Genomic DNA, 27,855 nt, shown 5'->3' with positions numbered 1-27,855 from the left:
CACAATCAACAGCCTTATCAACTCTATGTGAAGGAGATTTGCCTCAAGCAGCGCGACACATGGTGGTCACACCAGATACTGACTGGTTCTCTGATCCACGCCCCTGCTTTTCTGTTTTGTTTTTGTAAGGTACCTGTGACCAACAGATGCATATCTGTATTCCCAGTCAAGTGAAATCCATAGATTAGGTCCTGATGAATTTATTTCCATTGACTGACTTTCTTAGAGTTCATATAACTGTAAATCTTTTAAATTGTTGCAAGTTACATGTAAGGAAGTTTCACAAGACCGTAGCGATAGCTTGGCACATGAGTATTATTAGAATATGGCAAATTATTGCGGTTTTCACGGGCTACCAGAGGCATGAGACATCACTGGGAGGGCTACCAGAGGCATGAGACATCACTGGGAGGGCTACCTGAGGCATCACTGGGAGGGCTACCTGAGGCATGAGACATCACTGGGAGGGCTACCAGAGGCATGAGACATCACTGGGAGGGCTACCTGAGGCATCACTGGGAGGGCTACCTGAGGCATCACTGGGAGGGCTACCTGAGGCATCACTGGGAGGGCTACCAGAGGCCTGAAACATCACTGAGAGGGCTACCAGAGGCATGAGACATCACTGGGAGGGCTACCAGAGGCCTGAAACATCACTGAGAGGGCTACCAGAGGCATGAGACATCACTGGGAGGGCTACCTGAGGCATGAGACATCACTGGGAGGGCTACCAGAGGCCTGAAACATCACTGGGAGGGCTACCTGAGGCATCACTGGGAGGGCTACCTGAGGCATGAAACATCACTGGGAGGGCTACCTGAGGCCTGAAACATCACTGGGAGGGCTACCAGAGGCCTGAAACATCACTGGGAGGGCTACCAGAGGCATGAAACATCACTGGGAGGGCTACCAGAGGCATGAGACATCACTGGGAGGGCTACCTGAGGCATGAGACATCACTGGGAGGGCTACCAGAGGCATGAGACATCACTGGGAGGGCTACCTGAGGCATGAGACATCACTGGGAGGGCTACCTGAGGCATGAAACATCACTGGGAGGGCTACCTGAGGCATGAGACATCACTGGGAGGGCTACCTGAGGCATGAGACATCACTGGGAGGGCTACCTGAGGCATGAGACATCACTGGGAGGGCTACCTGAGGCATGAAACATCACTGGGAGGGCTACCTGAGGCATGAGACATCACTGGGAGGGCTACCTGAGGCATGAGACATCACTGGGAGGGCTACCAGAGGCCTGAAACATCACTGGGAGGGCTACTGACCTCCTCCGGAGGTAGTCAGGTGCACAGGCAGCACAAGTCTCATCTTTTAACCAATCAGAGCAGCTCTTTTGCCAATACCTGGGTAAAACAGAATTAGGCTGACTAAACGCAGCCAAAGTAAAATAAATCATCTGTCAAATAACTTGCACACAAGGAGGGATCAGGAAATCTGGTCACAATGCGTAGACAGTGGATAAGAGACATTTTAATACCATGTGGAGACACTTTTCTGAAAATGTGGGACAATCAGAATGTGGCCAAGAAGAAGACATAGGAGATGCCAGCTATCAACAAAGCTTATGACAGAGGTGCAGGACAACAACTCACAGGCCAGACAGGATATGATTATTTATTGCATAAAATACTAAATAAAAAAGCAACAAATGGTCTGAATAATCCTAAAGTGAAGCTGTGCAGAGCTGAGTGGTCAGATGATCTGTGGAATAGAAACAGTCACTTGACTACGATTGCTGGACAGTCACTTGTCTGGAAACTGTCTGTCCTCCTTGTGCCTGTGTGGAATGTGGGCCCCACCACCGGAACTGGTTCTGGGCAGGTCCATCATCTTCCTGGTAGAACTGGTTCCACTAGTCCAGTCAGGGACGGTGTGTGGCAGTAAGGGTGAGTAAGGCATGTCCAGTCTCACGTCCCTCTGCCCACGTCGTGGTAGTACAGGTTAGCACAGAGACACAGCAGCATGATGGAGGCCAGCATGTAGTAGATTAACTTCCTGAACTTCGGATCCAAGTCCCCCTGCCGGTACCAGACAATCTACAGGAGGAAGACGACAGTCAGCCTAAACCCTGCCGGTACCTAACCCCAAGTCCCCCTGCCGGTACCTAACCCCAAGTCCCCCTGCCGGTACCTAACCCCAAGTCCCCCTGCCGGTACCTAACCCCAAGTCCCCCTGCCGGTACCTAACCCCAAGTCGCCCTGCCGGTACCTAACCCCAAGTCGCCCTGCCGGTACCCAAACCTAACCCCAAGTCGCCCTGCCGGTACCCAAACCTAACCCCAAGTCGCCCTGCCGGTACCCAAACCTAACCCCAAGTCGCCCTGCCGGTACCCAAACCTAACCCCAAGTCCCCCTGCCGGTACCCAACCCTAACCCAAAGTCCCCCTGCCGGTACCCAACCCTAACCCCAAGTCCCCCTGCCGGTACCCAACCCCAAGTCCCCATGCCGGTACCCAACCCCAAGTCCCCCTGCCAGTACCCAACCCGACCCCTTCCTGCCGGTACCCAACCCCACCCCAAGTCCACCTGCCGGTTCCCCAACCCCACCTGCCGGTTCCCCACCCCACCCCAAGTCCACCTGCCGGTACCCAACCCTAACCCACGTTCACCTGCCGCTACCCCACCCCAAAGTCCCCCTGTCGGTACCCAAACTTAACCCCAAGTCCCCCTGCCGGTACCCAAACCTAACCCCAAGTCCCCCTGCCGGTACCCAAACCTAACCCCAAGTCCCTCTGCAGGTACCCAACCCCACCCCAAGTCCCCCTGCCGGTACCCAACCGCAAGTCCCCCTGCCAGTACCCCATGTCCCCCTGCCGGTACCCACCCCCACGTCCCCCTGCCGGTACCCAACCCCACCCCCACGTCCCCCTGCCGGTTCCCAACCCCACATTCCCCTGCCAGTACCCCACCCCAAGTCCCCCTGCCGGTACCCACCCCCACCCCACGTCCCCCTGCCGGTACCCAACCCCCCCTGCCGGTACCCAACCCCACCTCCCCCCGCCGGTACCCAACCCCACCTCCCCCCGCCGGTACCCAACCCCACCTCCCCCCGCCGGTACCTAACCCCACCTCCCCCCGCCGGTACCTAACTCAACTCCCCCCGTCGGTACCTAACCCACCTCCCCCCGCCGGTAGCCAACCCCACCCCCACGTCCTCCTGCCGGTACCCAACCCACCTCCCCCTGCCGGTACCTAACCCCAAGTCCCCTTGCCGGTACCTAACCCCAAGTCGCCCTGCCGGTACCCAAACCTAACCCCAAGTCGCCCTGCCGGTACCCAAACCTAACCCCAAGTCGCCCTGTCGGTACCCAAACCTAACCCCAACCCCACCTGCCGGTTCCCCACCCCACCCCAAGTCCACCTGCCGGTACCCAACCCTAACCCACGTTCACCTGCTGCTACCCCACCCCAAAGTCCCCCTGCCGGTACCTAACCCCAAGTCCCCCTGTCGGTACCCAAACTTAACCCCAAGTCCCCCTGCCGGTACCCAAACCTAACCCCAAGTCCCCCTGCCGGTACCCAAACCTAACCCCAAGTCCCTCTGCAGGTACCCAACCCCACCCCAAGTCCCCCTGCCGGTACCCAACCGCAAGTCCCCCTGCCAGTACCCCATGTCCCCCTGCCGGTACCCACCCCCACGTCCCCCTGCCGGTACCCAACCAAACCCCCACGTCCCCCTGCCGGTTCCCAACCCCACATTCCCCTGCCAGTACCCCACCCCAAGTCCCCCTGCCGGTACCCACCCCCACCCCACGTCCCCCTGCCGGTACCCAACCCCCCCTGCCGGTACCCAACCCCACCTCCCCCCGCCGGTACCTAACCCCACCTCCCCCCGCCGGTACCTAACTCAACTCCCCCCGTCGGTACCTAACCCACCTCCCCCCCGCCGGTAGCCAACCACACCCCCACGTCCCCCTGCCGGTACCCAACCCCACCCCCACGTCCTCCTGCCGGTACCCAACCCACCTCCCCCTGCCGGTACCTAACCCCAAGTCCCCCTGCCGGTACCTAACCCCAAGTCTCCCTGCCGGTACCCAAACCTAACCCCAAGTCGCCCTGCCGGTACCCAAACCTAACCCCAAGTCGCCCTGCCGGTACCCAAACCTAACCCCAAGTCCCCCTGCCGGTACCCAACCCTAACCCCAAGTCCCCCTGCCGGTACCCAACCCCACGTCCCCCTGCCGGTACCCAACCCCACCCCCACGTCCTCCTGCCGGTACCGAACCCACCTCCCCCTGCCGGTACCTAACCCCAAGTCGCCCTGCCGGTACCCAAACCTAACCCCAAGTCGCCCTGTCGGTACCCAAACCTAACCCCAACCCCACCTGCCGGTTCCCCACCCCACCCCAAGTCCACCTGCCGGTACCCAACCCTAACCCACGTTCACCTGCCGCTACCCCACCCCAAAGTCCCCCTGCCGGTACCTAACCCCAAGTCCCCCTGTCGGTACCCAAACTTAACCCCAAGTCCCCCTGCCGGTACCCAAACCTAACCCCAAGTCCCCCTGCCGGTACCCAAACCTAACCCCAAGTCCCTCTGCAGGTACCCAACCCCACCCCAAGTCCCCCTGCCGGTACCCAACCGCAAGTCCCCCTGCCAGTACCCCATGTCCCCCTGCCGGTACCCACCCCCACGTCCCCCTGCCGGTACCCAACCAAACCCCCACGTCCCCCTGCCGGTTCCCAACCCCACATTCCCCTGCCAGTACCCCACCCCAAGTCCCCCTGCCGGTACCCACCCCCACCCCACGTCCCCCTGCCGGTACCCAACCCCCCCTGCCGGTACCCAACCCCACCTCCCCCCGCCGGTACCCAACCCCACCTCCCCCCGCCGGTACCTAACCCCACCTCCCCCCGCCGGTACCTAACTCAACTCCCCCCGTCGGTACCTAACCCACCTCCCCCCCGCCGGTAGCCAACCACACCCCCACGTCCCCCTGCCGGTACCCAACCCCACCCCCACGTCCTCCTGCCGGTACCCAACCCACCTCCCCCTGCCGGTACCTAACCCCAAGTCCCCCTGCCGGTACCTAACCCCAAGTCGCCCTGCCGGTACCCAAACCTAACCCCAAGTCGCCCTGCCGGGACCCAAACCTAACCCCAAGTCGCCCTGCCGGGACCCAAACCTAACCCCAAGTCCCCCTGCCGGTACCCAACCCTAACCCCAAGTCCCCCTGCCGGTACCCAACCCCACGTCCCCCTGCCGGTACCCAACCCCACCCCCACGTCCTCCTGCCGGTACCGAACCCACCTCCCCCTGCCGGTACCTAACCCCAAGTCCCCCTGCCGGTACCTAACCCCAAGTCGCCCTGCCGGTACCCAAACCTAACCCCAAGTCGCCCTGCCGGTACCCAAACCTAACCCCAAGTCGCCCTGCCGGTACCCAAACCTAACCCCAAGTCCCCCTGCCGGTACCCAACCCTAACCCCAAGTCCCCCTGCCGGTACCCAACCCCACGTCCCCCTGCCGGTACCCAACCCCACCCCCACGTCCTCCTGCCGGTACCGAACCCACCTCCCCCTGCCGGTACCTAACCCCAAGTCGCCCTGCCGGTACCCAAACCTAACCCCAAGTCGCCCTGTCGGTACCCAAACCTAACCCCAACCCCACCTGCCGGTTCCCCACCCCACCCCAAGTCCACCTGCCGGTACCCAACCCTAACCCACGTTCACCTGCCGCTACCCCACCCCAAAGTCCCCCTGCCGGTACCTAACCCCAAGTCCCCCTGTCGGTACCCAAACTTAACCCCAAGTCCCCCTGCCGGTACCCAAACCTAACCCCAAGTCCCCCTGCCGGTACCCAAACCTAACCCCAAGTCCCTCTGCAGGTACCCAACCCCACCCCAAGTCCCCCTGCCGGTACCCAACCGCAAGTCCCCCTGCCAGTACCCCATGTCCCCCTGCCGGTACCCACCCCCACGTCCCCCTGCCGGTACCCAACCAAACCCCCACGTCCCCCTGCCGGTTCCCAACCCCACATTCCCCTGCCAGTACCCCACCCCAAGTCCCCCTGCCGGTACCCACCCCCACCCCACGTCCCCCTGCCGGTACCCAACCCCCCCTGCCGGTACCCAACCCCACCTCCCCCCGCCGGTACCCAACCCCACCTCCCCCCGCCGGTACCCAACCCCACCTCCCCCCGCCGGTACCCAACCCCACCGGTACCTAACTCAACTCCCCCCGTCGGTACCTAACCCACCTCCCCCCCGCCGGTAGCCAACCACACCCCCACGTCCCCCTGCCGGTACCCAACCCCACCCCCACGTCCTCCTGCCGGTACCCAACCCACCTCCCCCTGCCGGTACCTAACCCCAAGTCCCCCTGCCGGTACCTAACCCCAAGTCGCCCTGCCGGTACCCAAACCTAACCCCAAGTCGCCCTGCCGGTACCCAAACCTAACCCCAAGTCGCCCTGCCGGTACCCAAACCTAACCCCAAGTCCCCCTGCCGGTACCCAACCCTAACCCCAAGTCCCCCTGCCGGTACCCAACCCCACGTCCCCCTGCCCGTACCCAACCCCACCCCCACGTCCTCCTGCCGGTACCGAACCCACCTCCCCCTGCCGGTACCTAACCCCAAGTCCCCCTGCCGGTACCTAACCCCAAGTCCCCTTGCCGGTACCTAACCCCAAGTCGCCCTGCCGGTACCCAAACCTAACCCCAAGTCGCCCTGCCGGTACCCAAACCTAACCCCAAGTCGCCCTGCCGGTACCCAAACCTAACCCCAACCCCACCTGCCGGTTCCCCACCCCACCCCAAGTCCACCTGCCGGTACCCAACCCTAACCCACGTTCACCTGCCGCTACCTAAACCCAAGTCCCCCTGTCGGTACCCAAACTTAACCCCAAGTCCCCCTGCCGGTACCCAAACTTAACCCCAAGTCCCCTGCCGGTACCCAAACCTAACCCCAAGTCCCCCTGCCGGTACCCAAACCTAATCCCAAGTCCCTCTGCAGGTACCCAACCCCACCCCAAGTCCCCCTGCCGGTACCCAACCGCAAGTCCCCCTGCCAGTACCCCACGTCCCCCTGCCGGTACCCACCCCCACGTCCCCCTGCCGGTACCCAACCAAACCCCCACGTCCCCCTGCCGGTTCCCAACCCCACATTCCCCTGCCAGTACCCCACCCCAAGTCCCCCTGCCGGTACCCACCCCCACCCCACGTCCCCCTGCCGGTACCCAACCCCCCCTGCCGGTACCCAACCCCACCTCCCCCCGCCGGTACCCAACCCCACCTCCCCCCGCCGGTACCCAACCCCACCTCCCCCCACCGGTACCTAACTCAACTCCCCCCGTCGGTACCTAACCCACCTCCCCCCGCCGGTAGCCAACCACACCCCCACGTCCCCCTGCCGGTACCCAACCCCACCCCCACGTCCTCCTGCCGGTACCCAACCCACCTCCCCCTGCCGGTACCTAACCCCAAGTCCCCCTGCCGGTATCTAACCCCAAGTCGCCCTGCCGGTACCCAAACCTAACCCCAAGTCGCCCTGCCGGTACCCAAACCTAACCCCAAGTCGCCCTGCCGGTACCCAAACCTAACCCCAAGTCCCCCTGCCGGTACCCAACCCTAACCCCAAGTCCCCCTGCCGGTACCCAACCCGACCCCCTCCTGCCGGTACCCAACCCCACCCCAAGTCCACCTGCCGGTTCCCCACCCCACCCCAAGTCCACCTGCCGGTTCCCCACCCCACCCCAAGACCACCTGCCGGTACCCAACCCTAACCCACGTTCACCTGCCGCTACCCCACCCCAAAGTCCCCCTGCCGGTACCTAACCCCAAGTCCCCCTGTCGGTACCCAAACTTAACCCCAAGTCCCCCTGCCGGTACCCAACCCCACCCCCACGTCCTCCTGCCGGTAACCAACCCACCTCCCCCTGCCGGTACCCAACCCACCTCCCCCTGCCGGTACCCAACCCACGTCACCCTGCCGGTACCCACCCCCACGTTCCCCTGCCGGTACCCACCCCCACGTTCCCCTGCCGGTACCCACCCCCACGTCCCCCTGCCGGTACCCAACCCAAGTCCCCTGCCGGTACCCACCCCACGTCCCCCTGCCGGTACCCACCCCCACGTCCCCCTGCCGGTACCCATCCCCACGTCCCCCTGCCGGTACCCACCCCCACGTCCCCCTGCCGGTACCCACCCCCACGTCCCCCTGCCGGTACCCACCCCCACGTCCCCCTGCCGGTTCCCAACCCCACATTCCCCTGCCAGTACCCCACCCCAAGTCCCCCTGCCGGTACCCACCCCCACCCCACCTCCCCCTGCCGGTACCCAACCCACGTCACCCTGCCGGTACCCACCCCCACGTTCCCCTGCCGGTACCCACCCCCACGTCCCCCTGCCGGTACCCAACCCAAGTCCCCTGCCGGTACCCACCCCACGTCCCCCTGCCGGTACCCACCCCCACGTCCCCCTGCCGGTACCCATCCCCACGTCCCCCTGCCGGTACCCACCCCACGTCCCCCTGCCGGTACCCACCCCCACGTTCCCCTGCCGGTACCCACCCCCACGTCCCCCTGCCGGTTCCCAACCCCACATTCCCCTGCCGGTACCCAACCCAAGTCCCCTGCCGGTACCCACCCCACGTCCCCCTGCCGGTACCCACCCCCACGTCCCCCTGCCGGTACCCATCCCCACGTCCCCCTGCCGGTACCCACCCCCCCGTCCCCCTGCCGGTACCCACCCCCACGTCCCCCTGCCGGTTCCCAACCCCACGTTCCCCTGCCGGTTCCCAACCCCACATTCCCCTGCCAGTACCCCACCCCAAGTCCCCCTGCCGGTACCCACCCCCACCCCACCTCCCCCTGCCGGTACCCAACCCACGTCACCCTGCCGGTACCCACCCCCACGTTCCCCTGCCGGTACCCACCCCCACGTTCCCCTGCCGGTACCCACCCCCACGTCCCCCTGCCGGTACCCAACCCAAGTCCCCTGCCGGTACCCACCCCACGTCCTCCTGCCGGTACCCAACCCACCTCCCCCTGCCGGTACCTAACCCCAAGTCCCCCTGCCGGTATCTAACCCCAAGTCGCCCTGCCGGTACCCAAACCTAACCCCAAGTCGCCCTGCCGGTACCCAAACCTAACCCCAAGTCGCCCTGCCGGTACCCAAACCTAACCCCAAGTCCCCCTGCCGGTACCCAACCCTAACCCCAAGTCCCCCTGCCGGTACCCAACCCGACCCCCTCCTGCCGGTACCCAACCCCACCCCAAGTCCACCTGCCGGTTCCCCACCCCAAGTCCACCTGCCGGTTCCCCACCCCAAGTCCACCTGCCGGTTCCCCACCCCACCCCAAGACCACCTGCCGGTACCCAACCCTAACCCACGTTCACCTGCCGCTACCCCACCCCAAAGTCCCCCTGCCGGTACCTAACCCCAAGTCCCCCTGTCGGTACCCAAACTTAACCCCAAGTCCCCCTGCCGGTACCCAACCCCACCCCCACGTCCTCCTGCCGGTAACCAACCCACCTCCCCCTGCCGGTACCCAACCCACCTCCCCCTGCCGGTACCCAACCCACCTCCCCCTGCCGGTACCCAACCCACCTCCCCCTGCCGGTACCCAACCCACGTCACCCTGCCGGTACCCACCCCCACGTTCCCCTGCCGGTACCCACCCCCACGTTCCCCTGCCGGTACCCACCCCCACGTCCCCCTGCCGGTACCCAACCCAAGTCCCCTGCCGGTACCCACCCCACGTCCCCCTGCCGGTACCCACCCCCACGTCCCCCTGCCGGTACCCATCCCCACGTCCCCCTGCCGGTACCCACCCCCACGTCCCCCTGCCGGTACCCACCCCCACGTCCCCCTGCCGGTTCCCAACCCCACATTCCCCTGCCAGTACCCCACCCCAAGTCCCCCTGCCGGTACCCACCCCCACCCCACGTCCCCCTGCCGGTACCCAACCCCCCCTGCCGGTACCCAACCCCACCTCCCCCCGCCGGTACCCAACCCCACCTCCCCCCGCCGGTACCTAACTCAACTCCCCCCGCCAGTACCTAACCCCACCTCCCCCCGCCGGTACCTAACTCAACTCCCCCTGCCGGTACCCAAACTTAACCCCAAGTCCCCCTGCCGGTACCCAACCCCACCCCCACGTCCTCCTGCCGGTACCCAACCCACCTCCCCCTGCCGGTACCCAACCCACGTCACCCTGCCGGTACCCACCCCCACGTTCCCCTGCCGGTACCCACCCCCACGTTCCCCTGCCGGTACCCACCCCCACGTCCCCCTGCCGGTACCCACCCCCACGTCCCCCTGCCGGTACCCAACCCAAGTCCCCCTGCAGGTATCCACCCCCACGTCCCCCTGCCGGTACCCACCGCCACGTCCCCCTGCCGGTTCCCAACCCCACATTCCCCTGCCAGTACCCCACCCCAAGTCCCCCTGCCGGTACCCACCCCCACCCCACGTCCCCCTGCCGGTACCCAACCCCCCCTGCCGGTACCCAACCCCACCTCCCCCCGCCGGTACCCAACCCCACCTCCCCCCGCCGGTACCCAACCCCACCTCCCCCCGCCGGTACCTAACTCAACTCCCCCCGTCGGTACCTAACCCACCTCCCCCCGCCGGTAGCCAACCACACCCCCACGTCCCCCTGCCGGTACCCAACCCCACCCCCACGTCCTCCTGCTGGTACCCAACCCACCTCCCCCTGCCGGTACCTAACCCCAAGTCCCCCTGCCGGTACCTAACCCCACGTTCCCCTGCCGGTACCCCACCCCAAGTCCCCCTGCCGGTACCCAACCCCACGTTCCCCTGCCGGTTCCCAACCCCACCTCCCCCTGCCGGTACCCACCCCCACGTCCCCCTGCCGGTTCCCAACCCCACGTTCCCCTGCCGGTTCCCAACCCCACGTTCCCCTGCCGGTTCCCAACCCCACGTTCCCCTGCCGGTACCCAACCTCACCCCAAGTCTCCCTGCCGGTACCCAACCCCACCCCCACGTCCCCCTGCCGGTACCCAACCCCACCCCCACGTCCCCCTGCCGGTTCCCAACCCCACCCCCACGTCCCCCTGCCGGTACCCAACCCCCCCTGCCGGTACCCAACCCCACCTCCCCCCGCCGGTACCCAACCCCACCTCCCCCCGCCGGTACCCAACCCCACCTCCCCCCGCCGGTACCTAACTCAACTCCCCCCGTCGGTACCTAACCCACCTCCCCCAGCCGGTAGCCAACCACACCCCCACGTCCCCCTGCCGGTACCCACCCCCACCCCACGTCCCCCTGCCGGTACCCAACCCCCCCTGCCGGTACCCAACCCCACCTCCCCCCGCCGGTACCCAACCCCACCTCCCCCCGCCGGTACCCAACCCCACCTCCCCCCGCCGGTACCTAACTCAACTCCCCCCGTCGGTACCTAACCCACCTCCCCCCGCCGGTAGCCAACCACACCCCCACGTCCCCCTGCCGGTACCCAACCCCACCCCCACGTCCTCCTGCTGGTACCCAACCCACCTCCCCCTGCCGGTACCTAACCCCAAGTCCCCCTGCCGGTACCTAACCCCACGTTCCCCTGCCGGTACCCCACCCCAAGTCCCCCTGCCGGTACCCAACCCCACGTTCCCCTGCCGGTTCCCAACCCCACCTCCCCCTGCCGGTACCCACCCCCACGTCCCCCTGCCGGTTCCCAACCCCACGTTCCCCTGCCGGTTCCCAACCCCACGTTCCCCTGCCGGTTCCCAACCCCACGTTCCCCTGCCGGTACCCAACCTCACCCCAAGTCTCCCTGCCGGTACCCAACCCCACCCCCACGTCCCCCTGCCGGTACCCAACCCCACCCCCACGTCCCCCTGCCGGTTCCCAACCCCACCCCCACGTCCCCCTGCCGGTTCCCAACCCCACCCCCACGTCCCCCTGCCGGTTCCCAACCCCACATTCCCCTGCTAGTACCCCACCCCTACGTCCCCCTGCCGGTTCCCAACCCCACGTCCCCCTGCCGGTTCCCAACCCCACGTTCCCCTGCCGGTTCCCAACCCCACGTTCCCCTGCCGGTACCCAACCCCACCCCCACGTCCCCCTGCCGGTACCCAACCCCACCCCCACGTCCCCCTGCCGGTTCCCAACCCCACCCCCACGTCCCCCTGCCGGTTCCCAACCCCACATTCCCCTGCTAGTACCCCACCCCTACGTCCCCCTGCCGGTACCCACCCCCACGTCCCCCTGCCGGTACCTAACCCACGTCACCCTGCCGGTACTCCACCCCAAGTCCCCCTGCCGGTACCCCACCCCCACGTCCCCCTGCCGGTTCCCAACCCCAAGTCCCCCTGCCGGTTCCCAACCCCAAGTCCCCCTGCCGGTACCCAAACCAACCCCCCCTGCCGGTACCCAACCCCACGTCCCCCTGCCGGTACCCAACCCCACGTCCCCCTGCCGGTACCCAACCCCACGTCCCCCTGCCGGTACCCAACCCCACGTCCCCCTGCCGATACCCAACCCCACGTCCCCCTGCCGGTTCCCAACCCCACGTCCCCCTGCCGGTTCCCAACCCCACGTCCCCCTGCCAGTACCCCACCCCAAGTCCCCCTGCCGGTACCCAACCCCACCCCAAGTCTCCCTGCCGGTACCCAACCCCACCCCCACGTCCCCCTGCCGGTACCCAACCCAAGTCCCCCTGCCGGTACCCAACCCCACCCCAAGTCTCCCTGCCGGTACCCAACCCCACGTCCCCCTGCCGGTACCCAACCCCACCCCCACGTCCCCCTGCTGGTTCCCAACCCCACATTCCCCTGCCAGTACCCCACCCCTACGTCCCCCTGCCGGTACCCACCCCCACGTCCCCCTGCCGGTACCCACCCCCACGTCCCCCTGCCGGTGCCGGTACCCACCCCCACGTCCCCCTGCCGTTACCCAACCCCACCCCCAAGTCCCCCTGCCGGTACCTAACCCACCTCCCCCCCGTCGGTAACTAACCGTAACCCACGTCCCCCTGCCGGTACCCAACCCCACATCCCCCTGCCGGTACCCACCCCCACGTCCCCCTGCCGGTACCCACCCCCACGTCCCCCTGCCGTTACCCAACCCCACCCCCACGTCCCCCTGCCGGTTCCCAACCCCAAGTCCCCCTGCCGGTACCTAACCCACCTCCCCCCGTCGGTAACTAACCGTAACCCACGTCCCCCTGCCGGTACCTAACCCACGTCCCCCTGCCGGTACCCAACCCCACGTCCCCCTGCCGGTACCCAACCCCCACGTCCCCCTGCCGGTACCCAACCCCACCCCCACGTCCCCCTGCCGGTACCCAACCCCACCCCCACGTCCCCCTGCTGGTTCCCAACCCCACATTCCCCTGCCAGTACCCCACCCCTACGTCCCCCGGCCGGTACCCACCCCCACGTCCCCCTGCCGGTACCCACCCCCACGTCCCCCTGCCGGTGCCGGTACCCACCCCCACGTCCCCCTGCCGTTACCCAACCCCACCCCCACGTCCCCCTGCTGGTTCCCAACCCCACATTCCCCTGCCAGTACCCCACCCCCACGTCCCCCGGCCGGTACCCACCCCCACGTCCCCCTGCCGGTACCCACCCCCACGTCCCCCTGCCGGTGCCGGTACCCACCCCCACGTCCCCCTGCCGTTACCCAACCCCACCCCCACGTCCCCCTGCCGGTTCCCAACCCCAAGTCCCCCTGCCGGTACCTAACCCACCTCCCCCCGTCGGTAACTAACCGTAACCCACGTCCCCCTGCCGGTACCTAACCCACGTCCCCCTGCCGGTACCCAACCCCACATCCCCCTGCCGGTACCCAACCCCACGTCCCCCTGCCGGTACCCAACCCCCACGTCCCCCTGCCGGTACCCAACCCCCACGTCCCCCTGCCGGTACCCAACCCCCACGTCCCCCTGCCGGTACCCAACCCCACCTCCCCCTGCCGGTACCCAACCCACGTCACTCTGCCGGTACCCAACCCCACCTCCCCCTGCCGGTACCCAACCCCACCTCCCCCTGCCGGTACCCAACCCACGTCCCCCTGCCGGTACCTAACCCACGTCCCCCTGCCGGTACCTAACCGTAACCCACGTCCCCCTGCCGGTACCAGAAGATCTACAGGAGGGAGATATTTATCCTCTTCAGACCCAAAGAAAGCAGTGTGTACTCACCAGCACCATGGCCGAGCCGCAGGTCAGCAGTATACAGAAAGCCAAGAAGACGTTGAGTGGCCAGGGAGGCAACGATGGGAACAGGAATGAACTGATCACTGTTACCTAGGGAACACAATCACCACCTAACTAATCAAATTGAAACAACAAGACAAAAGGCCCCTCAAATCAGTGGGTGATCTGGTCAGCATGAAACTACCAGGACCAGTACACTGTGGAGAACCTGAATCAATCACATCCTCACCCCTCATTGGAGGACCTGAAATATTTCAAGTATGTATTCACTCCACCCTTCAGACAGCCACAGATCACCCTTCAGAAGGCCACAGATCACCCTTCAGAAGGCCACAGATCACCCTTCAGAAGGCCACAGATCACCCTTCAGACAGCCACAGATCACCCTTCAGAAGGCCACAGATCACCCTTCAGAAGGCCACACCCTTCAGAAGGCCACAGATCAACCCATCTTTCCCAGTATATCATCATTCTACCATTTCCTCTCCCAAGTTAAGAACAAAGCCTTTTTTCTTCCCAATTTCCTGATATCAAATTGGTAGTTACAGTCTTGTCTCATCGCTGCAACTCCCGTACGGACTCGGGAGAGGCGAAGGTCGAGAGCCATGCGTCCTCCGAAAGACAACCCAACCAAGCCGCACTGCTTCTTGACACAATGCACATCCAAACACCATACACCTGACGACCTGGTCAGGGTGCACTGCACCCGGTCCGCCACAGGAGTCGCTAGTGCGCGATGAGACAAGGATATCCCTCCCGGCCAACGCTGGGCCAATTGTGCATCGCCCCGTGGACCTCCCGGTCATGGCCGGCTGCGACAGAGCCTGAGCTCGAACCCGGAATCTCTGGTGGCACAGCGAGTGCCAGTGCCTTTGACCACTGCACCACCCGGGAGGAACCAAGAACACAATGACAACCTAGGAACAGTGGGTTAACTGCCTTGTTCAGGGGCAGAACAACAGATGTTTACCTTGTCAGCTCAGGGACTCAATCCAGCAACCTTTCGGTAACTAGCACAACACTCTAACCACTAGGCTAGTGTAGTCATTCATGTTTAACAGTATTACTGTACAGTGTGAGTCCAACTTGTGTGACTTGTTAAGCACATTTTTACTCCTGAACTTATTTAGGCCATAACAAAGTGGTTGAAAACGTACAAAACATTCCAGCTTCTCATTTTTTATTAAAATTTGTAAAAAATGTCTAAAAACACAATACCATTATGGGGTATTGTGTGTAGGTCAGTGACACAAAACTTTGAATGTAATCCATTTTACATTCAGGCTGTAACAACATGTGGAGACAGTCCAGGGGTACTTACTACAACGAGCAGGGATGTCAGTCCTCCAACCACCAGGTTGATGGCTCTGTCCTGCAAGGGAAAGAGGACATTACATGAGACAAGCCAATAACACACTGTGGCGGTCATGACATTTTGTCAGCCAGTTAGTCATGCAACAGACTGCTGGTCTCACGTTAATTGACCGTTAATTAACATAAACATGTTTAGCATCTCCAGGCCTCCACACATACAAGCCGCTGATTGGAACATCTACATTTTGAAAAGTCTAATAAATATATTTTAATAAACACCGTCACAATAAATCCATTATTGATTTTAGACAGGTTAAAAGAAACATGATGAAGAAAATGTATTTCAGAAGGACAGAATATGAGCTGGTCTACTATATGTTAAAGGGCTATGCTCTGTCATAGGCTGTAGGCTTGTTCATTGGGCTGACAAGATATGCTTAGAAGTCCTGCGTCATTGTTTTACATGTGATTTTATAGTAGGAAGAATATAATTTAGCTGAATAACATAGAAAATGATATTTTTCCCATTCCGGAGCAGAGCCACATATAAAGTGGCTATGTTGAGTGTAAAAGTGTTCACTTGAAACAGATCCTATGCCCTAGATTGAGTTATATGAAACAGATCCTATGCCCTAGATTGAGTTATATGAAACAGATCCTATGCCCTAGATTGAGTTATATGAAACAGATCCTATGCCCTAGATTGAGTTATATGAAACAGATCCTATGCCCTAGATTGAGTTATATGAAACAGATCCTATGCCCTAGATTGAGTTATATGAAACAGATCCTATGCCCTAGATTGAGTTATATGAAACAGATCCTATGCCCTAGATTGAGTTATATGAAACAGATCCTATGCCCTAGATTGAGTTATATGAAACAGATCCTATGCCCTAGATTGAGTTATATGAAACAGATCCTATGCCCTAGATTGAGTTATATGAAACAGATCCTATGCCCTAGATTGAGTTATATGAAACAGATCCTATGCCCTAGATTGAGTTATATGAAACAGATCCTATGCCCTAGATTGAGTTATATGAAACAGATCCTATGCCCTAGATTGAGTTATATGAAACAGATCCTATGCCCTAGATTGAGTTATATGAAACAGATCCTATGCCCTAGATTGAGTTATATGAAACAGATCCTATGCCCTAGATTGAGTTATATGAAACAGATCCTATGCCCTAGATTGAGTTATTTGAAACAGATCCTATGCCCTAGATTGAGTTATATGAAACAGATCCTATGCCCTAGATTGAGTTATATGAAACAGATCCTATGCCCTAGATTGAGTTATATGAAACAGATCCTATGCCCTAGATTGAGTTATATGAAACAGATCCTATGCCCTAGATTGAATTATTTGAAACAGATCCTATGCCCTATTTTTTTTTCTACCTTTATTTAACCAGGTAGGCCAGTTGAGAACAAGTTCTCATTTACAACTGCAACCTGGCCAAGATAAAGCAAAGCGACAAACACAGAGTTACACATGGAATAAACGTACAGTCCATAACACAATAGGAAAAACATTTATATACAGTGTTTGCAAATGAGGTAAGATTAGGGAGTTAAGGCAATAAATAGGCTGTAGTGGCGAAGTAATTACAATATAGCAATTAAACACTGGAGTGATAGATGTATAGAACATGAATGTGCAAGTAGAGATACTGGGGTGCAAAGGAGTAAAAAAATAAATGAATACAGTATGGGGATGAGGTAGTTGGATGGGCTATTTACAGATGGGCTGTGTACAGGTGCAGTGATCTGTGAGCTGCTCTGACAGCCGATGCTTAAAAGCTAGTGAGGGAGATATGAGTCTCCAGCTTCAGTGATTTTTTTTGCAATTCGTTGCAGCCAAAGGAGGAATAGGCTTTGGGGGTTACCAGTGAAATATACCTGCTGGAGCGTGTGCTACTACCGGTGGGTGCTGCTATGGTGACCAGTGAGCTGAGATAAGGCGGGGCTTTACCTAGCAGAGACTTATAGATTACCTGCAGCCAGTGGTTTTGGCGAGGAATATGAAGCGAGGGCCAGCCAACGAGAGCATGCAGGTCGCAGTGGTGGGTAGTATATTGGGCTTTGGTGACAAAACGGATGGCACTGTGATAGACTACTCAGCAAATTGGATGTAGAGTGGTGGAGGCTATTTTATCGCCGAAGTCAAAGATCGGTAGGATCAGTTTTACGAGGGTGTGTTTGGCAGCATGAATGAAGGATGCTTTATTGCGAAATAGGAGGCCGATTCTAGATTTGATTTTGTATTGGAGATGCTTAATGTGAGTCTGGAAGGAGAGTTTACAGTCTAACCAGACACCTAGGTATTTATAGTTGTCCACATATTCTAAGTCAGAACCGTCCAGAGTAGTGTTGCTGGACGGGCGGGCAGGTGCGGGCAGCGATCGGTTGAAGACATTGCATTTAGTTTTACTTGCATTTAAGAGCAGTTGGAGACCACGGAAGGAGAGTTGTCTGGTATTGAAGCTCGTCTGGAGGTTAGTTAACGGTGTCCAAAGAAGGGCCAGAAGGACACAAAATGGTGTCACTAGCAGCAAGAGCGACACAAAATGGTGTCATCTGCGTAGAGGTGGATCAGATAATCACCAGCAGCAAGAGCGACATCATTGATGTATACAGAGAAAAGAGTCGGCCCGAGGATTGAACCCTGTGGCACCCCCATAGAGACTGCCAGAGGTCCAGACAACAGGTCCTCTGATTTGACACACTGAACTCCGTCTGAGAAGTAGTTGGTGAACCAGGCGAAGCAGTCATTTGAGAAACCAAGGCTGTTAAGTCTGCCGATAAGAATGTGGTGATTGATGGAGTCGAAAACCTTGGCCAGGTCTATGAAGACGGCTGCACAGTATTGTCTTTTGTCGATGGCTGTTATGATATCGTTTAGGACCTTGAGCATGGCTGAGGTGCACCCATGACCAGCTCGGAAACCAGATTGCATAGCAGAAAAGGTATGGTGGGATTTGAAATGGTCGGTGATCTGTTTGTTAACTTGCCTTTCGAACACCTTAGAAAGGCAGGGTAGGATAGATATAGGTCTGTAACAGTTTGGGTCTAGAGTGTCTCCCCCTTTGAAGAGGGGGATGACCGCGGCAGCTTTCCAATCTTTGGGGATCTCAGACGATACGAAAGAGAGGTTGAACAGGCTAGTAATAGGGGTTGCAATAAATGCAATGGATCATTTCAAAAAGAGAGGGTCCAGATTGTCTAGCCCAGCAGATTTGTAGGGGTCCAGATTGTCTAGCCCAGCAGATTTGTAGGGGTCCAGATTGTCTAGCCCAGCAGATTTGTAGGGGTCCAGATTGTCTAGCCCAGCAGATTTGTAGGGGTCCAGATTGTCTAGCCCAGCTGATTTGTAGGGGTCCAGATTGTCTAGCCCAGCAGATTTGTAGGGGTCCAGATTGTCTAGCCCAGCAGATTTGTAGGGGTCCAGATTGTCTAGCCCAGCAGATTTGTAGGGGTCCAGATTGTCTAGCCCAGCAGATTTGTAGGGGTCCAGATTGTCTAGCCCGGCTGATTTGTAGGGGTCCAGATTGTCTAGCCCAGCAGATTTGTAGGGGTCCAGATTGTCTAGCCCAGCAGATTTGTAGGGGTCCAGATTGTCTAGCCCAGCAGATTTGTAGGGGTCCAGATTTTGAAACTCTTTCAGAACATCAGCTATCTGGATTTGGGTGAAGGAGAAATGTAGGTTTTGGCAAGTTGCTGTGGGGGGTGCAGGTCTCTTAGGGTAGGGGTAGCCAGGTGGAAAGCATGGCCAGCTGTCGAAAAATGCTTATTGAAATTCTCAATTATAGTGGATTTATCAGTGGTGACAGTGTTTCCTAGCCTCAATGCAATGGGCAGCTGGGAGGAGGTGCTCTTATTCTCCATGGACTTTACAGTGTCCCAGAACTTTTTGGAGTTTGTGCTATAGGATGCAAATTTCTGTTTGAAAAGGCTAGCCTTTGCTTCCCTAGCTGCCTGTGTATATCGGTTCCTAACTTCCCTGAAAAGTTGCATATCGTGGGGGCTATTCGATGCTAATGCAGAACGCCACAGGATGTTTTTGTGCTGGTCAAGGGCAGTCAGGTCTGGAGTGAACCAAGGACTATATCTGTTCCTGGTTCATTTTTTAAAAAATGTTTAAGATGGTGAGGAAAGCACTTTTAAAGAATAACCAAGCATCTTCTACTGTCGGAATGAGGTCAATATCCTTCCAGGATACCTGGGCCAGGTCGATTAGAAAGGCCTGCTCACTGAAGTGTTTTAGGGAGCGTTTGACAGTGATGAGGGGTGGTCGTTTGACCGCAGACCCATTACAGACGCAGGCAATGAGGCAGTGATCGCTGAGATCCTGGTTGAAGACAGCAGAGTTGTATTTAGAGGGCAGGTTGGTCAGGATGATATCTATGAGGGTGCCCGTGTTTACAGATTTGGGGTTGTACCTGGTAGGTTCATTGACAATTTGTGTGAGATTGAGGGCATCAAGCTCAGATTGTAGGATGGCCGGGGTGTTAAACATGTCCCAGATTAGGTCACCTAACAATACAAGCTCTGAAGATAGCTCGGGGGGGCAATCAATTCACATATGGTGTCCAGGGCACAGCTGGGGGCAGAAGGTGGTCTATAACAAGCAGCAACGGTGAGAGACTTGTTTCTGGTAAGGTGGATTTTTAGAAGTAGAAGCTCAAATTGTTTGGGAACAGACCTGGATAGTATGATAGAACACTGCAGGCTGTCTCTGCAGTAGATTGCAACTCCGCCCCTTTAGCAGTTCTATCTTGTCGGAAAATGTTATAGTTAGGGATGGAAATTTCAAGATTTTTGGTGGCCTTCCTAAACCAGGATTCAGACACGACTAGGACATCCTGGTTGGCAGAGTGTGCTAAAGCAGTGAGTAAGACAAACTTAGGGAGGATGCTTCTGATGTTAACATGCATGAAACCAAGGCTTTTATGGTTACAGAAGTCAGCAAATGATAGCGCCTGGGGAATGGGAGTGGAGCTAGACACTGCAGAGCCTGGATTAACCTCCACATCACCAGAGGAACAAAGGAGGAGTAGGATAAGGGTACGGCTAAAGGCTAAAATAACTGATCGTCTAGTACGTTCAGAACAGAGTAAAGGGAGCAGATTTCTGGACATGGTAGAATAGATTCAAGGCATAATGTACAGCCAAGGGTATGGTAGGATGTGAATACAGTGGAGGTCAACCTAGGCATTGAGTGACGATGAGAGGTTTTGTCTCTAGAGACATTTAGACCAGGTGAGGTCACTGCATGTGTGGGAGGTGAAACAAAAGGGCTAGCTAAGGCATATTGAGTTATTTGGAACAGGTCCTATACCCTAGGTTCAGAGTTATTTGGCAACTGTAGTTTTGAATGATACAAACCTTAGAATGACCTAGAAAAACAACACATATAGGCTGCTTGATGTGACTAGGCTGTTGATAATTTGAGAACTTTGCAGAGAAAGCTTGCCCTCTGTTCCTTGCCTAAGGCTACACATGCGGTTCTCTCATCAACTGACCATATTGTCACCCATCTGACTATTCGCAATTTAATCTGGTCTTTACTAATACAGTGCATTTGGAAAGTATTCAGACCCCTCAACTTTTTCCACATTGTTAGGTTACAGCCTTATTCTACAATTGATTCAATAGTTTTTTCCCCTCAATCCAAACACAATACACTACGACGACAAAGCATAAAACAGGTTTAGATATACATTTGCTACAATAACAAAATTGGAAATATAACATTTACATTAGTATTCAGACCCTTTACTCAGTACTTTGTTGAAGCACCTTTGGCAGCAATTACAGCCTCGAGTCTTCTTGGGTCTGACGCTACAAGCTTGGCACACCTGTATTTAGGGAGTTTCTCCCATTCTTCTCTGCAGATCCTCTCAATCTCTGTCAGGTTGGATGGGGAGCGTTGCTGCACAGCTATTTTCTGGTCTCTCCAGAGATGTTCAAATCGGGTTGGGCCACTCATGGACATTGAGACTTGTCCAGAAGTTGCACCTTCGCCCCAGTCTGAGGACCTGAGCAGGTTTTCCTCAAGGTACTTTCCTCCATTCATCTTTCCCTCAATCCTGACATCCCCACAGCATGATGCTGCCACCACCATGCTTCGCAGTAGGTATGGTGACAGGTTTCCTCCAGACGTGATGCTTGGCATTCAGGCCAAAGAGTTCAATCTTGGTTTCATCAAACCAGTGAATCTTGTTTCTCATGGTCTGAGTCTTTAGGTGCCTTTTACCAACTCCAAGCGGGCTGTCATGTGCCTTTTACTGAGGAGTGGCTTCCGTCTGACCAACCTACCATAAAGGCCTGATTGGTGGAGTTCTGCAGAGAAGGTTGTCCATCTTGAAGGTTCTCCCATGTCCACAGAGGAACTCTAGGTGATCTGTCAGTGACCATCGGGTTCTTGGTCACCTCCTTGACCGAGGCTCTTCTCCCTCGATTGCTCAGTTTGGCCAGGCGGCCAGCTCTAGGAAGAGTCTTTGTGGTTCCAAACTTCTTCCATTTAAGGATGATGGAGGCCACTGTGTTCTTGGAGCCTTCAGTGCTGCAGAAATGTTTGGGTACCCTTCCCCAGATCTGTGTCTCGACACAATCCTCTCTCTACGGACAATTCCTTCAACCTCATGGCTTGGGTTTTGCTCTGACATGCACTGTCAACTGTGGGACCGTTCTCTCCCAGACTCATGGATAGACATGTTGGAGTATAGGCTCGACCAGTTATGTACCAAAGACATCTTAAATCAGTTTTTTAAAATGTTTTTCTGCCATGTGCAATATGCGATATGTATTGTATAACAGCACAATCATTATTTTAATTCATTTTGGGGGGGGCTCATATACAGGCCTATGAATGAGCTGTCAGATGGTCTATGGGTGTTCTGAATTAATCATCACCTTAGAAAGCACTGTCCATTTCATTGTGTTGGGCTTTGGAACAGCATCCACAACGACCATGTTATACACTGGTTCAACCTGCTGTTGAACTTCTTTCTTCAAATTGATCATCACAGTGAGGTGAATTGTAAAAGCATGATACTGTTGTGATGATAAGTGTTTGATTGTCATTGATGTCAGAGTGGTTAGAGGGACATGGAGCCATTAGGACCTGATGGTTAGAGGGACATGGAGCCATTAGGACCTGATGGTTAGAGGGACATGGAGCCATTAGGACCCGATGGTTAGAGGGACATGGAGCCATTAGGACCCGATGGTTAGAGGGACCCGGAGCCATTAGGACCTGATGGTTAGAGGGACACGGAGCCATTAGGACCTGATGGTTAGAGGGACATGGAGCCATTAGGACCCGATGGTTAGAGGGACACGGAGCCATTAGTACCTGATGGTTAGAGGGACATGGAGCCATTAGGACCTGATGGTTAGAGGGACATGGAGCCATTAGGACCTGATGGTTAGAGGGACATGGAGCCATTAGCACCCGATGGTTAGAGGGACATGGAGCCATTAGGACCTGATGGTTAGAGGGACATGGAGCCATTAGGACCCGATGGTTAGAGGGACATGGAGCCATTAGGTCCTGATGGTTGTTAGTGAGTTAGGTACTACCAACGCATGTCCAGAGTGCAGAAGAGGAGACTCAAGACTGTGTGTGTGGCGGTAATATGGTCACCGCAACAGCCGTACACACACACACACACACACACACACACACACACAGCAGGCGTACCCGAGCAGAGGTTTCTCCAAACAGCAGTCTGTTGTCAAGGCCGCTGGTGCCATATGTTCTGGTGGTGAAATCATTGGTAGTGAAGTCATCCATGGCTCAGCAGCTCCACCCCATGGACACACAGAGGAACTGCATGCTAGTGGCTCCACAGGGGCAGGCCTTACCGGACAGGAAGCAGGGCCAGCCAACCAGATGCCTGACCTGAAGGGTGGGAGGAATAGGAGAGGGAAGTTAATAGCCTGTCCCTCACCCCATAAAGGGACTGGCTAAAACACCCCCTCCCCTACTTCCCTTTCTGATTCCCCCTATTCCTTTACCTCCTTCCTCCTCTCTCTCCTTGATCCCCTCTCATCTCTGCCCCCAGCCCAATCCCAAATCCCCCCTAGACGTTGTGTCATGTTTCTTCTCTATCCCAGCTCCACCCTAGCTCCAGTACAACTCTACCCTAGCTCCAGCCCAGCTCTACCCTAGCTCTATCCTAGCTCTACCCCAGCCCAGCTCTACCCCAGCTCTACCCTAGCTCTAGCCCAGCTCTACCCCAGCCCAGCTCTAGCCCAGCTCAGCCCTACCCTAGCTCTAGCCCAGCTCTACTCTAGCTCTACCCTAGCTCTACCCTAGCTCTATCCCTACCCTAGCTCTAGCCCAGCCCTACCCTACAGCTCTACCCCTAGCCCAGCAGTATGTTACTGCACGGTGCAGAAGACCATTCTAGGCCAGCTCTACCCTAAGCCCTAGCCCAGCTCTACCCTAGCTCTAGCCCAGCCCTACCCTAGCTCTAGCCTAAGCCCTAGCCCAGCTCTTCCCTAGCTCCAGTCCAGCTCTACCCTAGCTCCAGCCCAGCTCTACCCTAGCTCTATCCTAGCTCTACCCCAGCCCAGCTCTACCCCAGCTCTACCCTAGCTCTAGCCCAGCTCTACCCCAGCCCAGCTCTAGCCCAGCTCTACTCTAGCTCTACCCTAGCTCTAGCCTAGCCCAGCCCTACCCTAGCTCTATCCCTACCCAGCTCTACCCCTAGCCCAGCAGTATGTTACTGCACGGTGCAGAAGACCATTCTAGGCCAGCTCTACCCTAAGCCCTAGCACAGCTCTACCCTAGCTCTAGCCCAGACCTACCCTAGCTTTAGCCTAAGCCCTAGCCCAGCTCTTCCCTAGCTCTAGCCCTATCCCAGCCCAGCTCTAGCCCAGCAGTATGTTACTGCACGGTGCAGAAGACAATTCTAGGCCAGAGAGCAGAGACTGTTTCCTGTTGCAACAACATTCTGGGTGAAAAGGCAGAATTCCTTAAGCAGCTTTGTGCTCCAAACCCACAAGAAACAAGAGGTCCGTTATGACATGGGAACTAGCTGCTACTCTCTAGCCTCCAGCTCCATCCCAGCCTGGGCTACATAACACATCATAACCCTAAGAGCTGCTGCATGGGATCATGTGAACAGCTACACTGAAAACAACAGCAATCCCCCAACCGGAGTCTAAATGGCCTTGCTAGTTACAAACATTTTTATATATATATACACACCTTTATTTAACTAGGCAAGTCAGTTAAATATTTTATTTGACAATGACGGCCTACCGGGGAACAGTGGGTTAACTGCCTTGTTCAGGGGCAGAATGACAGATACCTGCCTCCCCAACCTGCCGGGCTACCTGTCGCCCCAACATGCCGGGCTACCTGCCTCCCCAACCTGCCGGGCTACCTGCCGCCCCAACCTGCCGGGCTACCTGCCGCCCCAACCTGCCGGGCTACCTGCCGCCCCAACCTGCCGGGCTACCTGCCGCCCCAACCTGCCGGGCTACCTGCCGCCCCAACCTGCCGGGCTACTTGCCGCCCCAACCTGCCGGGCTACCTGTCGCCCCAACCTGCCGGGCTACCTGTCGCCCCAACCTGCCGGGCTACCTGCCGCCCCAACCTGCCGGGCTACCTGCCGCCCTAACCTGCCGGGCTACCTGCCACCCCAACCTGCCGGGCTACCTGCCGCCCCAACCTGCCGGGCTACCTGCCACCCCAAATCAAATCAAATTTTATTTGTCACATACACATGGTTAGCAGATGTTAATACGAGTGTAGCGAAATGCTTGTGCTTCTAGTTCTGACAATGCAGTAGTAACTAGAGGTCGACCGATTAATCGTAATGGCCGATTAATCAGTTTTCATAACAATCGGAAATCTGTATTTTTGGGCGCCGATTTGCAGATCATTATTTTTTTTTAAATATCATTATTTAACTAGGCAAGTCAGTTAAGAACACATTATTTTTTTTTAAATATCATTATTTAACTAGGCAAGTCAGTTAAGAACACATTCTTATTTTCACCGACGGCCTAGGAACGGTGGGTTAACTGCCTCGTTCAGGGGCAGAACGACAGATTTTCCCCTTGTCAGCTCGGTGGATCCAATCTTGCAACCTTACATTTAACTAGTCCAACACAATAACGACCTGCCTCTCTCTCGTTGCACTCCACAAGGAGCCTGCCTGTTATGCGGATGCAGTAAGCCAAGGTAAGTTGCTAGCTAGCATTAAACTTCTTATAAAAAACAATCATAATCACTAGTTAACTACACATGGTTGATATTACTAGATATTATCTAGCGTGTCCTGCATTGCATATAATCTGACTGAGCATACAAGCATACAAGTATCTAAGCATCTGACTGAGCGGTGGTAGGCAGAAGCAGGCGCGTAAACATTCATTCAAACAGCACTTTCGTGTGTTTTGCCAGCAGCTCTTCGTTGTACGGGAAACCAACTTCGATGGTGGCTGTTGTCGTTGTGTTGCTGGTTCGAGCCCAGGGGCGAGCGAGGAGAGGGACGGAAGCTATACTGTTACACTGGCAATACTAAAGTGCCTACAAGACATCCAATAGTCAAAGGTTAATGAAATTCAAATGGTATAGAGGGAAATAGTCCTACAATTCCTATAATAACTACAACCTAAAACTTCTTACCTGGGGATATTGAAGACTCATGTTAAAAGGAACCAACAGCTTTCGTATGTTCTGAGTGTAACGGATGTGAAACTGCTAGCTAGTCAGCGGTGGTGCGCGCTAAATAGCGTTTCAATCGGTGACGTCGCTTGCTCTGAGACCTGGAAGTAGTGGTTCCGGGCCGCGGCTTTTGTGGAGCGATGGGTAACGATGCTTCGTGGGTGACTGTTGATGTGTGCAGAGGGTCCCTGGTTCGCACCCGGGTAGGGGCGAGGGGACGGTCTAAAGTTATACTGTTACATGAGCAAGGAACTTAAACGTTAGCTTTCTTACATAGCACATATTGCACTTTTACTTCTCCAACACTTTGTTTTTGCATTATTTAAACCAAATTGAACATGTTTCATTATTTACTTGAGGCTAAATTGATTTTATTGATGTATTATATTAAGTTAAAATACGTGTTCATTCAGTATTGGGAAACCAACCGGGCTAAGACATACGGGAAACCAACCGGGCTAGGACATACGGGAAACCATACGGGAAACCAACCGGGCTAGGACATACGGGAAACCAACCGACTAGGACATACGGGAAACCAACCGGGCTAGGACATACGGGAAACCAACCGGGCTAGGACATACGGGAAACCAACCGGCTAGGACATACGGGAAACCAACCGGGCTAGGACATACGGGAAACCAACCAGGCTAGGACATACGGGAAACCAACCGGGCTAGGACATACGGGAAACCATACGGGAAACCAACCGGGCTAGGACATACGGGAAACCAACCGGCTAGGACATACGGGAAACCAACCGGCTAGGACATACGGGAAACCAACCGGGCTAGGACATACGGGAAACCAACCGGGCTAGGACATACGGGAAACCAACCGGGCTAGGACATACGGGAAACCAACCGGGCTAGGACATACGGGAAACCAACCGGACTAGGACATACGGGAAACCATACGGGAAACCAACCGACTAGGACATACAGGAAACCAACCGACTAGGACATATGGGAAACCAACCGGGCTAGGACATACAGGAAACCAACCGGGCTAGGACATACAGGAAACCAACCGGGCTAGGACATACAGGAAACCAACCGGGCTAGGACATACGGGAAACCAACCGGGCTAGGACATACAGGAAACCATACGGGAAACCAACCGGGCTAGGACATACGGGAAACCAACCGGGCTAGGACATACGGGAAACCAACCGGGCTAGGACATACGGGAAACCAACCGACTAGGACATACAGGAAACCAACCGACTAGGTCATACGGGAAACCAACCGGGCTAGGACATACGGGAAACCAACCGGGCTAGCTAAATCACTTGTAAATAGTCGGCTAACAGCTGGTAGTCGTTAGGCTTGCTAGCTAGTTTAGCTGTGTTGGGCGCTGACCTCGCAGATCTTAATTTAACATTAATTTTAAACACTCATCAAAGCTCACAAAACATATCTACGAGTTTAATAGAAGACGGCTAGCTAGTAAGCCTGCTGGTTATCTAACGGCAGATTGTTACTGATAGCATGTCCGCTAACAATAACACTACTAAGACGGCTCCAATCAGCTGCTCAAAACACCTATTTCAAAGATTGAAGCAAACGTCTACTTTGTTTCAATGTACTTACGTGTCAGAGCATAATAAGAGGTTGTGTTTCAGATGAATATGTGTCAACTACTTGTCACTTATCCAGTGTCTCCAAAACTTCCAGGAGCAAAATGATTCTGATCGGCTCAACCAGAAATTAC

General features: G+C 56.9%; 1 protein-coding gene across 1 annotated transcript; it reads right to left on the bottom strand.

Moving 5' to 3' along the window:
- Positions 1-1,476: 1,476 nt before the first annotated feature.
- Positions 1,477-27,855, bottom strand: LOC139396893 (transmembrane protein 243, mitochondrial b). The gene is made up of 5 exons (XM_071143818.1): positions 27,735-27,855; positions 23,161-23,361; positions 15,454-15,504; positions 14,118-14,222; positions 1,477-2,057 (listed from the first exon to the last, which is right to left on the bottom strand). The coding sequence occupies exons 2-5, from the start codon at positions 23,251-23,253 to the stop codon at positions 1,929-1,931; spliced, it is 378 nt and encodes a 125-aa protein (XP_070999919.1). The 5' UTR covers positions 23,254-23,361; positions 27,735-27,855; the 3' UTR covers positions 1,477-1,928.

The sequence above is a fragment of the Oncorhynchus clarkii genome, unplaced genomic scaffold, assembly GCF_045791955.1.
Source record: "Oncorhynchus clarkii lewisi isolate Uvic-CL-2024 unplaced genomic scaffold, UVic_Ocla_1.0 unplaced_contig_4352_pilon_pilon, whole genome shotgun sequence".
Classification (NCBI taxonomy): domain Eukaryota; kingdom Metazoa; phylum Chordata; class Actinopteri; order Salmoniformes; family Salmonidae; genus Oncorhynchus; species Oncorhynchus clarkii.
The sequence above is the reverse complement of the archived record's forward strand: the minus strand, read 5'-3'. Positions and strand labels throughout refer to the sequence as shown.